Source organism: Microtus oregoni, unplaced genomic scaffold (genome assembly GCF_018167655.1).
Source record: "Microtus oregoni isolate MIOR12 unplaced genomic scaffold, Mior012 000027F_ref0000203, whole genome shotgun sequence".
Taxonomy (NCBI): Eukaryota; Metazoa; Chordata; class Mammalia; order Rodentia; family Cricetidae; genus Microtus; species Microtus oregoni.
This window is the reverse complement of record NW_024543086.1, coordinates 5,157,553-5,173,448: the sequence shown is the minus strand read 5'-3', so window position 1 is coordinate 5,173,448 and position 15,896 is coordinate 5,157,553. Positions and strand designations below refer to the sequence as shown.

The following is a 15,896-nucleotide window of genomic DNA, read 5'->3' as shown; positions in this document are numbered from 1 at the left end:
GTTTTTCTTTCTGAAACGGGGTTTCTCTGTGTAGCTTTGGCGCTTGTCCTGGAACTCACTCTGTAGACCAGACTGGCCTTGAATTCACAGAGATCCTCCTGTCTTTAATTTAATTCCAGCAATCAGGTGATTGCTGGAATTAAAGGTGTACACCACCACCTCCAGACATGTCTGCTTTTTTTTTTTTTAAAATAAGCTTTCTGAATAATCCTTCCTCTCTCCCGGTTTTTGTTTGTTTTATCATTTTGTTTGAGACAAGCTCTTGCTCTGTAGCTCACCTGACCTGGCACTCACTGTGTAGCACATGCTGGCCTTCAAACCTCTGATTCTTCTGTCTCCATCTCCCAAGCGCCGGGTTCACAGGTCTGCACCACCACACCTGGAAACTCTGTGAGTCTGAGAACTACGGCCTTTGGTAGTTTAGATGCAAGAGCCATGTTCTGAGTATACAACTCCTTCTAAAGTTGATTTTCTACTCCAGACGTTCAGATGTGGGTCTGTAATCCCAGCCCTTGGGAGGCTGAAGCAGGAGAACTTTGGTGATTTGGAGGCTAACCTTGGCTATGTAGTGAGTACCAGACCTTCTTGCAAGGTGACTCAGCCGATGAACAAGCTAACCACTGAGCTTGACATGAAGTTTGATCTCTGGGACCTACATGGTGAAAGAGAACAACTTGTACAGATTGTCCTCTGGCCTCCACAACATCAGGGTGGCATGTGGCCTGCTCCCCTATGTAAAATAAATAAATAAATAAATAAATAAATAAATGTAAAATAATCTAATCAGAAATAAACAATAAAAACAAAACAACTTAGCCAGAATGTGGCTAAGTTGGTAGAGAACTTGCTAACAGGTATGAAGCCCTGGATTCTTATCCCAGCCCTGCAGTAAGCCAGACATAATGGTACATTCCTGTTGTGTTTGGAAGGTGGAGGCAAGAAAATCAGGAGTCCAAGGTCATCCTCCATTGCACAGTGCATACCAGGCCAGCTTGAGTTATATGAGAACCTCTCTCAAGAGTCTCTCTCCTTATTGTTGATAGTGCTGACCTATCATTAATATTGATACCATTGAATATTAATTAGCTGTTTCTTCTTCTTCTTCTTCTTCTTCTTCTTCTTCTTCTTCTTCTTCTTCTCCTCCTCCTCCTCCTCCTCCTCCTCCTCCTCCTTCTTCTTTTTGAAACAGGGTTTCCCTGTAGCTTTGGCTATCCTGGAACTCACTTTGTAGATCAGGCTGGCTTTGAACTCACAGAGATCCACCTGTCTCTACTTCCTGAGTGCTTGGATTAAAGGTGTGCACCACCGATGCCCTGTTTTGTGTGTTTCTTATATGTTTCTCATTTCTGTTTCCTGCTCTTTGATTTCTCATTGTAATGGCGTATAGAAGATTATATGGTAACTCCAGTTTTATCTGTGAAGTTTGGGGCTCAGGAGCATCAAACCTCAACAAAAACTAAAATCCAAACCAACTAACCAACCACAGCTAAACCCACTGAGACCTGGGGAAGGGTGTCTAACAAAAAGGGCTAAATTCGTGACTTTAAAAAGTTTCAAAAGACAAGTATCACATGGAAAAATCTTCCAGCCCCTTTTCTCATCACTGTGACCAAATGCTTGGGCAGAAACAACTTGATAGGGGGAGGATTTCTTTTGGCTTATGGTTTCAGAGGTCATGGCTGCATGACATCATGTATTCAATCAGAATACCACTGTGGCATGTTACTGTGTAGCGAGACAATTATTCCCTCCCTAGAGAGATGCAAAGTAGAGGAGAAGGAGAAACAGGAAGAATCTGGGTCAAGATGCAACCCCTCCCTACATGCTCCCAATGACCTAGGTCCTGCCTCCTTCCTTTTACTGCCTCCCAGTAATGCCATACATTAAAAATCCATCACCATCCCATCCTCAGTGGAAGATAATGCTTGATGATGAGGCCTAACCTGCTGAGAATGACGCCGGGCCATCTACCCCTGTGACACACTTGATGTGGCAATTGCTGACCTAGTGTGTTCGAGCCAGACTGATTTCCCTGAAACTGAACCTGGGTTTTCTACATTGTATTTTCAAATCTGACACAGGCCAGGTCCATTGTTCTTATTGCCTTCCCTCCCCGTCGCCGCCTCTGTGAATTTAGATTCTTCTGTATTTTGATGGAATTAGATTTGTTGAGAGATCTGTAGGCTGATTTCCATGTGTTCATCAAGAGATTTAAGGCATGAATAAAACATGAAACTAGCCTTGCTAAGCTTATTTTTCATTAGCTATCATGAGACCAATTAAAATTTAATTTCTTTGATTTATTTATATGTATGAATCTTTTGCTTGCATGTATGTATGTGTATCGTGTATGTATGTGACTCACATATGTGCTTGAGGTCAGAATAAAGTGTCATATCCAACGGGGTTGAGAGCCACAGTGTAGATGCTGGGAACTGAATCAGGTCCTTTAAAAGAGCAACAAGTGTTCTTAACCACGGAGTCTCATCTCTCCATCTTCATCAGATAATTTTAAAAAGAAATTTTATTTGTTTATTATTATCTCTGTGTGTGCATGCATGTACGTGTGCAGGCATGCATGCGTACACACATGCCATGGTGCATGCTTGAAGGTCAGAAGACAACTTTTGGGAATTGGTTCTCTCCTTTCACTGTGGATTTTGGAGACTGAATTCACACCATCGAGCTTGTAGGGAAAAGACATGTACCTGCTGGTTCATCTTTGAGACAGGATCCCATGTAGCTCAGGCTGGTCTTGAACTCCTGATCATCCTGCCTGTGCTACCAGGTGCAGATATGTCACCAGATATTTGAAGAAGCTGCTGATGTTGGAAATATTAAAGATGGCTGGATGGAAGGCATGGGATACATGCCTATAACTCTTAACACTTGGGAGACTGAGGCAGAGGGATTGTTGTGAGTCTGAGGCCCACTTCAGGCCCAGTTCAAGGCAATGTGGATATGTGATAAAATTCTGTCTCCCAAACCAAACCGGAACAAATAATATAGTGCTGATTCGTGCAAAGTCTTTCACATTTTGTCTTCTTTATCTCCCATTTTAACCTTGAAAGGTAGGTGCTAAACAGATCCTCAGCGTACTTGCAAGACTAGGCACCTAGGTGGCATCTGGTCTGGGTGGGAGCATGGTTGCAGCTGTTCTGTGCCTCCTTCGTCAGGCCCTCACCCACAGCATGTGTGCTGTCTGAGACACCCAGACTTGCTTTCCCCAGTCATACTCTTAGAACCACCAGCAATGTGTGTGTGTGTGTGTGTGTGTGTGTGTGTGTGTGCATGTGCAATTTGTGAGCATGCGTATGTGTTCACATGGGCATGTGTACATATATGCAGCTGTGCACCTGATGTGTGTTTCTGCAGAGGCTAGAGGTGAACGCCGGCATCTTTCTCAATCGTTCTTCACTTTAGCTTTTGGGACAGGAGCTCTCACTGAACCCAAAGCTTGCCATTTCAGCTGGACTGACTGGTCAGTGAGGCCCAGTGTCTACCTGTCTCCATCTCCCCAGTGCTGGGGTGACAGATGTTCACCATGGTGCCTTGCTTCATTTTTTTTAGTTATTTTTTTGAGAATCTTATATATATTTATATCATTTCCACCCATCTCTCTCCCTACTTTAACTCCTCCAGTGTTCTCCTACCTCACTCACTCCCAAATTCATGACTTTTTCTATAATTATTGTTGCCACACACACATGCATGTGAATACACATGCACACATGCATGCGCACACACACGAACATGCACACACATGCAAACACACTATCCTGAGCCCATTTAGTGCTGCTCTTACATACACGTGTTCAGGGCCGACCACTTGGGTTTAGATAATCTACCAGGAGGTTCTTCACTAGAGAAGACTGATGCCTGCGCCTCCCCTCCCCCCCCCGCCCCGCAGCCATTGATTGCCTATAGCTCTTTATCTAGGGGTGGGAACTTGTGAACTCCCCCCTGAGTTGTCATGTGGGCTAGTGCTGTCATTATGCAGGTCTTACTTAGGTAACCGTACTGTTGAGAGTTCATGAGTACAGCATCCCTGTCTGGTCTAGAAGAATGCTAAGGATCCTGGTCCTCTGGTTCTTACAATCATTCCACATTCCCTGAGCCGTACATATAGGGGTTGTATTGCATATGTATATTGGGGCCGGGGCCCTGTTTTTCTATGAGTGCTGGAGATTCAAACCCAGATCCCCATGCTTGTGCAGAAAACACTTTATCCACGGAGAGGCACTTCCTCACTCCGCCCACAATGTTTTAGTAACTTAAAAATACTTTCTCTTGAGAAAGTGTCTTAGGTAGCTCAGGGTTGCAGAGGCTGGCCTTGAACTCCTGAACTTCCTCCTGCCTCACCTCCCAAGTACTGGGATTACAGGTGTGCTAGACTAGTCCAACTTTTATTCATGTATTAAAATTTTATTTTTACTTTTATTTTGGCCTGATCTCTTTGAGTAATGTTTCTTTAAGCTTCAGGAAATACACACACACACACACACACACACACACACACACACGTATTTGTGGTTTTTTTTAATTTGTCTTAAGACTGTATCTCACTCCACAGCTCAGGCTTGCCTGAAACCATGTAGCCCAGTCTGTCTTCAAACTAACCTCAACTTCCTGAGGTTGCAAAAGTAAGACACCGGTTCCGGCCCACAACATTCTTTAAGTCTGTGATGAACATGTGTCTTTCTTTTTAAAGACGAACCCTGGCAAGGCATGCTGGCACACAGCTATATACCCAGCACTTGGGAGGCTGAGGCAGTAGGATGCTTCTGGACGGATAACAAGACCTATCTAAAGAAAGAAACAAACCAAAAGAACCCCCTGCAAAGAAGTGAACCCCGAAATCTAAGGCTCTGGAGTCTATGAACAACTTGAAGTTCTTTTTTGGTCTGTATATTTAGATTTCCTAAATTTCAAATATCCACGTAGACAACTGAATAAGGAAAACCTCTGTGCATAGCTGCCGTTTGCTGAATGCTCACCGAGTGTCTGGCACGGTGTTTGCTGTTCCGCCCTCACTGTATCCTTTGGTCTCCTCAGGGCTAAAAGTACACACAATTGTTTATCGTCCATTTCTCATAGTAAATTAAGTTGAGGTTAGACTGGTGACATAAACTGCTGAACATGACAAGCTGCTGAGTGGCAGAGGTGGGATTTGATCTTGGCTCTGGAGGGAGATCTGTCAATCCAGCTTGCCAGGCCGCTTGCTTCGTTACTCTGATGGGCAGATTTACTCTGACGCAGGTCTGAGCGGTGACAAATGGACCTAAAGCATTCGGGTGGTCAGAGGCTGCAGAGTGACACGACTTTGTCCTAGGCTGGAGTCCACATCACAGAGGACCTGTCCATTCCCAGTGCTCTGGTAAACTGCCCTCCCTGGGCCAGCACACAGTGAGGGATGTGGAGAGGCCAGCGTCATGCTGGCTTGGCTCGAGGCTGATCTGGGGCCCAGTACTCTCTGGGGGGGGGTGCTAGCTACTACTTGGCCAATGTTCACTCCGGAAGGAGGCAGGCAGCTGCCACCACTCTGCACGCCCCCCCCCCCCCCCCAACGTCTGGGCGACCGCCAGATACCAGACACTGATGAACTAACTGTATCCAAGCAGCGCAGGAAATGCCTTTGGTGCCTGTGGTTTCAGATTTCCAAGATCCAAATTTAAAACCCGAATCTGTCCAATCATTAGCATGTCCGTGTTGATGCCAGGGAACAACCTCAGCGAACCTTGGTACTTCCTGGTGGGCTGTAGGAGCGTGCCTGTTTGTGAAGTGGGAAAGGAGGTCAGAGATAGCAAGGCGAAATGCCTGAGGCCCCGCAGAGCCAGGGCTTGACCCCAAGTCTGGCTGGGCCAAATTGCTTTCATTCTACAAGACCTGCAAGACCTGCGAGGTTCCGGGGTGATCCGGACAGGCCCAGGGAAGGAACTGAGGGAGGAGGAAGCTGAGAAGGCCAGGCTCTGTCCTCTCCATGTGTCCCCACTCTCTTCTCTCAGGATCCTGTAGAAGGATCACTTGAAGGAAGATTTGTGCTGCTAATAAAATGTGTTTGGAGGACCCAAGTTATTTCTTCTTCCCTGGGAATAATAAGGTTTATCCCCCGCTTCTATGTAGGAACAAGAAGAGGTGGTTGGGAGGATGTCCTCAGTTGTAGCATGATAACACACAGTCCTGGAGACACAAGCAAAATTAATGGGTTCTTGTAACTTTGGTGAAACTTCGGCAAATTCTTTTAAAAAATATTGCTGTTGCATTTTAGTGTGTGTGGTGTGTGTGTGTGGTGTTTGTGTGTGTGTACATGTGACACACTCCACAGTGCCTTAGAGGAGGTCAGAGGATAACTTGGCCAGATTCAGTCCCCTAATTTCACCATGTGGGTCCCAGGGATCCAATTCAGGTTGTCAGGTTTGGCAGTGAACACCCTTACCTGCTCAACCATCTAGGCGACCCTTGCCAAATTCTTAACCTCAGTCATCCATCTGTAGAAACAAGGACTTGGCTGAGATAATTCTAGTTCACTTAGGACACCTGGGCATCTAGGATTAACTCATGACATCCTAGATGGAGGATTCTAAATTGCTTGATTTATTTATTTTTTTAAATTTTGGTGTGTGTATTTGTGTGTATACTTTTTGGGATGGCATTGTCTATAGTTTCTGTGGTATTGACTCCCGTAAGTTGTCCTTGGGCCCCCACACCTGCTGTGGTACCTGTTCACCCTTACAGCGAAATAAAATAATAAATACGATAATGGTAATAGCAACAGTATCACTTATAATGATAGCTTAACCCCTTACCCCTTTGTCTGTCCCAAAAGAAAGGACCTAGAATTTGATCACACATGAAGGAAGAGGAAATGCGAGGCTCTCCTTGTCTCTCTCCTCACAAATTACTCAAAGCCACACACGAGAAATGATTTTTAATATCTGACTTGGTTTCCAACCCCATTAAAGTGCCAACATTGACTAGAGAACACGGAGGGGCTTGAGAGGTACAAAGTCAAGAGACGAACAATAAAACCTGACTTCGCCAGGGCTCACACACACTCCGCCTCCACGCGCAGGCGGGCAGGCCCCCCACAACGCACCCATGCAGCCCACACGTACACCGCACAGACACACGCACGTGTACCCACAGATAAATACGTATAGAGGAGACTCTTAATATATATATACAGAGAGAAAAGAGAGAGAGACTTAAGTCCCGGCCGGCCGGCGTCAGGGGGCCCCCAGGCTCTCAGCATGCTCAGCCCAGCTCTCCGCTGTACCTGGCACCCATGCCCCTGCCAGAAAAGCAGCTGCCCCTCTCCCCGCCCCCCTCCCCCTTGTCCCCTTGAGACCCTGTGTCTACCCGGGGCTGACACTTTTCCCCCACGCCCTCCCTCCCCCCACGATGGTGTCCTCCCCCGGGGTGTGTGTGTGGGGGGTGGGTGGGAAGGAAAGGGACCCTAATAGTGCCCGGGCGCCAGGGGCATGTTGCTCTTGAAACCCGGCTGCCCATTAACCAGATCGGTCGTGGCGTCGCAGGCCCCGTTGCTGGCGTCACCCTCGGTGCCGGGGCTCTCTGGCTCGCCCAAGAGCTTGAAGGTGAAAAGGGGCCCGGAGTCGAGGCGGCTGCGACGGCCCTGAGGCTCTGGCAGGCTGAGCAGCGCCCCGGGTTTCCACTCGGGGAAGGCGCACAGCTCCACTGGTGGCTGCGCTCCACGACCCAGGTAGCCCGGGCTGGGCGAAGCCGAGGGCAGGGTCCTCTGGCTGCCACTCATGCAGCTGCCGCTGTCGTCCAGAGAGTCCTTCCGCGACTGCGATCGCTCCAGCGATCCGCCGCGCGTCCACGGCCGATAGGTGTAAGCGCAGCCGCCCAGACGGCGGCGGCGGCGACGCCGGCGGCCACCGCGGCACTGGCACCCAAGGATACGCACGAAGGCGCGCTTGAACTCCTTGCTGGAGCACGGGTAGATGATGGGGTTGAGGCAGCTGTTGAAGTAGCCCAGCCAGAATACCACCTTGAACACGGCGTCCGGGGGCTTTAGGGTGGAGAACAGGGAACCTGCAGGGGTGCAGACAGAAAGATAGCGGTTGGTCAGTATACTCTCTTCTCCGCTGCTCTCCTAAACTCTGCTTGGTGGCAGTTTCCCCACACCCATGTTTTGTCCCAGATGATTTTCTATCCCTGCAAGCTAGCCTTTTCCATTTTTAAATAAACAAATTTATTGGGGGGTGGGGCAGGTGCTCATTGGTTAAGAGAACTTGATGCTTTGTCACAAAGGCCAGCCCCCACAGGAAGAAATCCCCAAATTCCGGATCCAATGCTTCTGACGCCCTCTTCTGGCCTCGGGAACACTACACACATGCGCATATGTACTCACACAGATAAACACATGGAGCTTGGTGATGGTGGCACACACCTTTAATCCCAGCACTCTGGAGGCAGAGGCAGGCAGATCTCTTTGAGTCTGAGGCCAATCTGGTCTACAGGGCGAGTTCCAGGACAACCATGGGAGTTACACAGAGAAACTCTATCTGGGAACAAAACAAAACACGAATAAACGAACGAAAGATAAGTCAGGTGTGGTGGAGTACACTTTTAATTTCAGCACTTGGGAGACAGAGGTAAGTGGTGCTCTGTGAGTTCAAGGTTAGCCTTGATCCCTAGTGAGTTTCAGGTTTACAAAAAAATAAATAAGAAAGAAAGATGAATGAATACCAGCTAATAACTTCTCTTCTGTCTATGAAACCTCTCCTGATTTAGGTAAATAGATTCTATAGTCCCAGCTGTTAGGTTTCACAGTTCAGCGCTTATTCCTTGTACCCACGCGATCTTAGCAATCTCTTGTAATGGCATACCTCATTTGGTCCAGGCTGCCTGTGCCAGGGGCTTTACCTATATTATTTAATCTTTCTCAAAAACTTAGGGAATATGTACCGATTTGTTCCCATGGTAAATAGGAGCCATGTTAAAAACCCCAAAACAAAAGCAAAAGAAGACAACATAAAAGACTTTAAGAAAATGTTGGAATGAAGGAAAATGACATAGTATTTCAAAAGGATAATCCACCATGCAAAAAGAGAAGCTGTTTATATTCTTTCAAGCAGCTAAAAGGTTGATATTAAGAATATAAGAAACTCTCTAACATGGAAAAAGAGCGGAAGAGGTCTTGTGTCCAAGGCCTCAGGTTCAGTTCCAAGGACTGCAAAGACAAATGAGGGAATAGCCTTCCTCCTTGTCTGCTAGGGGACTGTCAGCATTCGGGTATCTGTACTGGCCTGACCTTGGAGTAACATCCTCAGCTGCGGTCACTAAGAGCACCTCCTGTGCACATTCACTATGTTCCCTTTTAAAACACCTCCTTTCTCTCTCTCTCTCTCTCTCTCTCTCTCTCTCTATCTCTCTCTCTCTTTCTGTCTCCATCTGTCTGTCCCATCCACCTCCTCTCTTCTCTTCTGCTACTCCTGTCCCCAGAGGCTGATCTCCCCTCTCCCTCCCCCCTTTTCCTATGCATTTTCCCCCAATAAAAACCTCCGCCACCTGATCTCTGTCCCATGGTATGTTTCTCCCTCTCTCTCACCACTTTTTAAAAATTACAACAGAGACGGCTCAGTGGGTAAAGGCGGTTGCCACTAAGCCAGGCAATATGAGTTTGGTTCCTGGAACCAATATGGTGAAAAGAAGCAACTGGTTCCTGCAGTTGGGCCTCTGACACCCACATCTGCACCATCTCAAATAAATGTTAAAAATAAACAAACAAATCTATATGCTGGGTTATGCCTGTAAGCCCAGTGCTCAGGAGGCTGAGGCAGGAGGATTGCTGGAAATTTGAGGTCATTCTGGAATGCATATTTCTAGGTCAGCTTGGGCTTCTGAGTCAGGTTAGTGTGCAGTGCAAAATGAGATTCTGTCTAAAAACGAACAATCATAAAAAAACAAAAAAAAATCAACAACAAAAATCTCCCAACCAACCAACCAACCAACCAGCCAAAGGTGCAAAACTAAACAGCTCCCCAACACAAAAGCAAGACCAAATAAGAAACTCAGAAGAAGACAGGGTTCCCAGCAGCAGTGCACTCAAAGGAAAAAAAAATACAGGCAAAGAAAGCAGATAATTCACACGAATGCAGACAAGATGCTCCAAGCATCAGGCTGTTAAATCCATTGAAATAGAAGCCACAAAGCGAGAAAACACGTTTTCTCAGATGATAGAAAACATTAAGAAGCTGCCAAGTAAGGCTGTGAGGACATGAGGAGCCCCCGATGTTGACCGCTAAAGGGACAGGTTGTGTAGACATCTGGGAGTAGATACTGGCATTATTTGGTTCAACTAGATGTGAACACACTTTGAGCTGGGACAGGTCACAGCACTCGAAGAATTTCGCATCGGACCATAAGGTGGCACATAGGAGGAGGATGCCTTGATAGTGTTGTTGTTGGTGACAGAGAATAGGAGAGAACCTGGGGAAAAGAACGGAGGCATACGTAAACCTGGATAATGTATAGCACTGATGACCCACGGCGGCATACCTTATGGCAAGATGGAAACAGTCTAAATACACCATTCTTCACGGGAAAAAGTGTAAAACAGGGTGAGATTTATGAATAATTTCGTTCAAGTAATTCACCAAACAACCAATGTGTCTTGCAGAAACATTTTCAAATTAAGAAACACATCACAGAACCATATGAAACATGTAGTGTTTGCCTAGGGGTAGAGGCAGAAGGACATGGAATAGGAAATGGGGATAAAAGGAAATAAATCAATAAAATAAGAGCGCTCGGCATAGACTGATGATGAAGCAATGCTGCCACCCACAAACACGGCCAGCTTACCCTCCGAATTTGAGACCCTACGTCATTTTATGGCAATGTCAAATTAGAAACAACCTCTATTTTAAATATGAGGCAACTGAGACCTGGAGTGGGTAAGTGGTTTGCTCCCGGTTACACAGCACGTCTGTAATTTAGCAGGCACTGAAACTAAATTCTATCTGAATACGAAATATGTTTTTAAATAAAAAGATGCAATCATTAACACTCTTTTTAGAGAAAGAGAAGCTATAAAAAGAGCAAAGAGAAGATGCATATTTTAAAAACAAGCAAAACCTTATAACGCAGAAAAGTCACATTTAAACAGCGTTATTTTTGAGACAGGATCTAGGTATGTAGCAGGCTGGATTCAAACGTGGAATCCTCTTTGCAATCCATTTTCAGGTTTTCCTGTTGTGTTTACTTATTTATGTATTTAAAACAACAGGACTGTAATTTACAGAACATTTTGTACTTTCAACCCATTACACCACCATGCAGCCTATGGCATACAGACTTCCGTGTTCTGTCTTATGTGTCCTGTCATACAGTGAGCCTGACTTGTGGGAAATCTAACTTGATGGATGGATAGAGGTACTTCCAAGTGGTGTGGATACTTCTAGGATCCCTTCCCTTGGGCTGGTGAGTTGGCTCGGTGGGTAAAGGTGTTTGCTGCTAAGTCTAACAACCTGCGTTTCTTCTTTAGGTTTCCCACAGATGAAGGAGGAAACCAACTCCTGAAAGTTGGCTGCTGGCTTCCACTTGCAAACTATGCGCCCCTACTTGAACAAACAAAAGTAAATAAAATGCATTTGAAAAAAATCTCCCTCTTTGTTCCTGGTTTGTGTTTACATTCTTCTCTGGGGGACACTTTACCTTCCTTGTCTGTCTTACTGTTTTGGGGAGTTCCAACTCGTCTGTCTCCATTTAGCAGCCCATGGTGGTGGCTGTTGTGGGATTGGCTGGGCTACAGGAACAGGACTAAGCTATCCTGGAGTTTATGCCTAGAAAGAGTACTATGCATAACGGATCTCACCTTTAAACATATGGAAACGTGGAAGTGGGTTGCCATCTGTGGAGCCGAGATGGATAAGGGTGCTGCTTCATGTTCTGATTCTGACAAATTACACCAAAAGCCTTGTGACCTATTACTAAATCCAAAGATACTGCTTTGGATGGAGACACTGTGCAGAAGGCTCCTCCCTAAATGTGGCTTGTAGTGAGTGAATTCACAGTGTCCTGTGATGGGAGTGAGCTGTATGTCTTAGGCTATGGGCTTCTTTCCATAGCAGAGTCTGAGGGTCCAGGAAACAAGTCTTAACAAAAGAGAGAAAGGAATGAGAGCCTTATGCACTACCAGAGGAGGGACGTGCTGATGAGCACAAAGACAGACAGCCTGCTCCTTCACAAGGGGACGAATGGGAACCAGCATGGTGGCTATGGATACAATGTGACCAAAGGTGGGACGGATCCAGAGCAAGACAGCCCACTTGCTGGGCATAAACGTGTAACTTTGCCAGGTGTCAAACCTGTTGAAGATGGTGGTGAGTTGAGTCACTACACAAATCACAACATCTCATCTGCACTGTGTGTTGTGTCCAAGGCCTGTGCTAAACTTCCTTACAAAATGACCTCCTGTGGCCACGGCCTTGCAAAGTCTAGGCAGAGGACTGATGACAGTTTTCCTTATGGGAATTCGTAGCGATATATTGTTCACTCCTGTGAGTAAAAGGTACTCTTGGCTCTCAGACAGTTCGGGCAGCATAAGGGGTGACTGAATGTAGAATTCAAATGACCTGGACCGGTGTTAGGAGGTGACTGTGGGACTTTGGAAGTGCCAGTCAGTTCCCTCAGTTTCTTGTCTACAAAGTGGGAACAGTAACTTCTCACAGAATTTTTAGAGTATGTGTGTGAAACTATCTATCTATGGACATGGGGTGTGGTGGCGTGTGTCTAAACTTCCAGCACTTGAGTGGAGGAAGTGGGAGGATTAGAAACCTAATGTCACTGTCAACTACATATTCAGTTCCAAGGTCAGCCTGGGCCACAAGAATCTCTGTTTCAAAAAAACAAAACCAAAACAGAAATGAAAAAAATAAGGGAAAAGTAAATGAGAAAGGAGAAAGGAAGAAAATACCCAGGTTAAAACCTTCACAAATGATCTGGCACCTTAAAAATAATAACAAAAGGTGGCTTTTTGAAAGATGCATGGGGGGGAGGGTGAAAATGAAACACACATACACACACACACACATACACACACATACACACAGACACACACACACAGACACACACACACACATACACACAGACACACACACACACATACACACATACACACACATACACACAGACACAGACGCATATGTTACACACACAGACACACACACACACATACACACAGACACACACACACACACACACATACACACACAGACATACACACAGACACACACGCATATGTTCCTCTGCATCAGCACGAGTGTGGTTCGGGTACCTTCTTCCTTTAAATATAAAAATCCACAGCTGCTCAAGATGCTTTCGTAAAATGCTGCAAGATTTGCCTGTGACCTCCTTGCCCATCTCCCTTGCATCATCCTCAGGTGACTGATGAGAAATCCACTGCTTATAATATCCAGTACAATACAAACGACACACGAGTGGCCGTTACACTACAGTGTTTAGGGAATAGCAAGAAAAAAAAAATGTCTGTACCTCTTGAGTACAGTCGCAACTTCTACCCTCAAATATATAGGCAAATTATTTATTTATTTACTTTTGTGTTAGGTGGGCACACGTCATGGAGTGGGTATAGATCTCATGAGAGATATCTTCCGGGGGGTTATAATTATTTCCTTCTTCCGTGTGGATCTGGGGTGTCAAACTCAGGTCATTGAGCTTGGTGACAAGTTCCTTTACCCACTGAACCAAGATGGTTAACCTCTTGGGTGTAGAACTAGAGGATACAGAGGACCAACACCTCCTGACCAGCCTTCAGGCCACCAGGAACTTCGCTCTGATCCTCCCTGGTCAAGTCAGAGTGACATCTTTGTTCTGCGCCCTACGGAACACACCCGGGCGGATCTCATTTCACCATTTCATTGCTAGTTTGTTGCTATTGCCAAGCCGTGCCCACTACCCAGACTGTCAATTCCTTCCATATAGGAAACATTAATTTTACTCTCCCTGCAGATTTATGTATTTTACTATAAAATGATAGTGCTGAGTTAAAGATTACCTGTTACAAAAAAAAATCTATAAAGGAATAAAAATTTTTTCTCCAGTCAAGTACAGAGAACCAGAGTTAACGGCTGTGCTTTTCTTCTGTGATTTTTTTTTTTTTTAACTAGAGGTCACAGTATGTGTACCTTTTCCTAAATTGCTTTGCTCAGATCTTTGCCCTTGCCTGGGTCTACACAGCTATGTCACCCCCTCCAATGCCACATCATACTCTGGTCTGGATGCATAGTAATTTATTTTACACGCTCTCTAATGCCAGTCAAGCAGGTGATTGATTTCCAATAGCTACCCGTTGCCAACCGCAGCGATAAAAAGCCTCAGGCATTTACTTTCCCCGCGCTTTGTTTGTAGGCTACACTCCCCTGTGAGACATAGCTGGGGCAACTGTACTTTAGGCACTGACAGCTAGCCGGATTGGCTATCGCCCTTGTGGTCGTTCTGGCCCCATTTGTGTTCTGTTTTATTTTCTCTTCCTTCAGACCTTGGTGTGACACCACCCTGCTCTCCAATAGCACTTCTGAGACAGGGTGGTGTTTGCTCTTCGACGCTGGCTGTCTTCCAACTTTCTAGGCAGCATATAGACCGGCTTTAAATTCAAGATCCTTGGTCTTCACAGTGGAGACTCGGAAGCGTTTGTCAGCGCGCATGAGTCCTTCAGCGAGGCCATTTATTGCTTGTTAATTTCTTTTAAAGACAGACTCCCTGTAGCTCAAGCTTGGTTACATAACTGAGGGTGACCTTGAACTCTGGATCCTCCTCTGTTTACCTTCCCAGTGCTGGGTCCACAGGCGTGTGCCACCCTACCCAGCATCCTCAGAGATTTCTGATGGGTTGGGATGGAATTTGTTTGTGGGTAGAACCCTGAATATTCTGCCTGCAGCCATGTGACCGGGCAAGTTTCATATGGTCCTTAGGAACCTCAGGTTCTCATCAGTCACAGGGAGTGAGCAACAGCAACTACACCCGGTGTTGTTTAGGATTAAGCAAGATGCAGTTTGTTAAGTCTGTAGGGGAGCTCTGTGAACTAAGTCTCTGCCCCCAATCAACTCCAAAGTCATAGACGTTTACCACATAGTAATTATTCCTGTACCGATGGGTCAGGGAATGTCATTAAAAAAAAATACTTGGGACCTGTGATTGAAAACTTTACATATTATTTTGGGTTAATTACTTTCCCATCTGGGGCCTCAGTTTCCCTTCTTTGACTTAGCTCGAGCTAAGTACTCTGCATCTGTGAAGTTTAGTGTCTGTGAAGTCACAGTTCCTTGTGGGATTAGGGCACGGGGATGGGCTTCCCTTGGCCCGCCACACGGGGGCACTGTGAGTCAGGGACTGTCAGTGCCCCGGTACAGATTCCAGGAATAGTTTGGCTTCCTCTCTCAAGTTCTCCACTGGCAAGTCCCACTCCCCACCTCCACCCCAACACATTGGAGGATTAAGGCTCTACTTGCTGGACCAGCCCATGCCCTGGTAGAAGCCAGAAAGCCATAGTTAACTGGAGAAGGTGCTAAGCCTCTTTGGCATGAAAGAAGATGGACCATGTCGGTCTTTTCCCCTGGGCACCCAAACAGATCCTTTCTTAGAACAGGCTGCCAGGAGACAGGAGTAAAAACAACAGGAAAAGTGGGTTCCTGGAAGGCAGGTGACCTGTACTGGGCGGCAGGCTGCAGCGGGCTCTTTGGCAATGTCACTAACTCAATGTGAACATAGCTTGTATCTGAGCCTGGCTCTGTTTCTCCAGCTAGTGAAACAGTCCCAGTGCTTCTGCCCCTGCTCCGTAGATTTCCAGGCCTTGGCAAGTCGCCTGCTCAGGGACGAGAGTGACTCACTCAAGGTCACTCAGTCTGGTG

At 46.2% G+C, this 15,896-nt stretch overlaps 1 protein-coding gene across 2 annotated transcripts in view; it reads right to left on the bottom strand.

Annotated features, from left to right (window-relative positions):
• Nucleotides 1-7,347: 7,347 nt before the first annotated feature.
• Nucleotides 7,348-15,896, bottom strand: part of Adra1b (adrenoceptor alpha 1B) — a 116,861-nt gene continuing 108,312 nt past the window's right edge. For both annotated transcript variants that reach the window (XM_041676633.1, XM_041676632.1), the window contains exon 4: nucleotides 7,348-8,055. In XM_041676633.1, coding sequence (XP_041532567.1) covers nucleotides 7,457-8,055 — 599 coding nt within the window. In that variant the 3' untranslated portion in view covers nucleotides 7,348-7,456. The remainder of the gene's footprint in view (nucleotides 8,056-15,896) is intronic.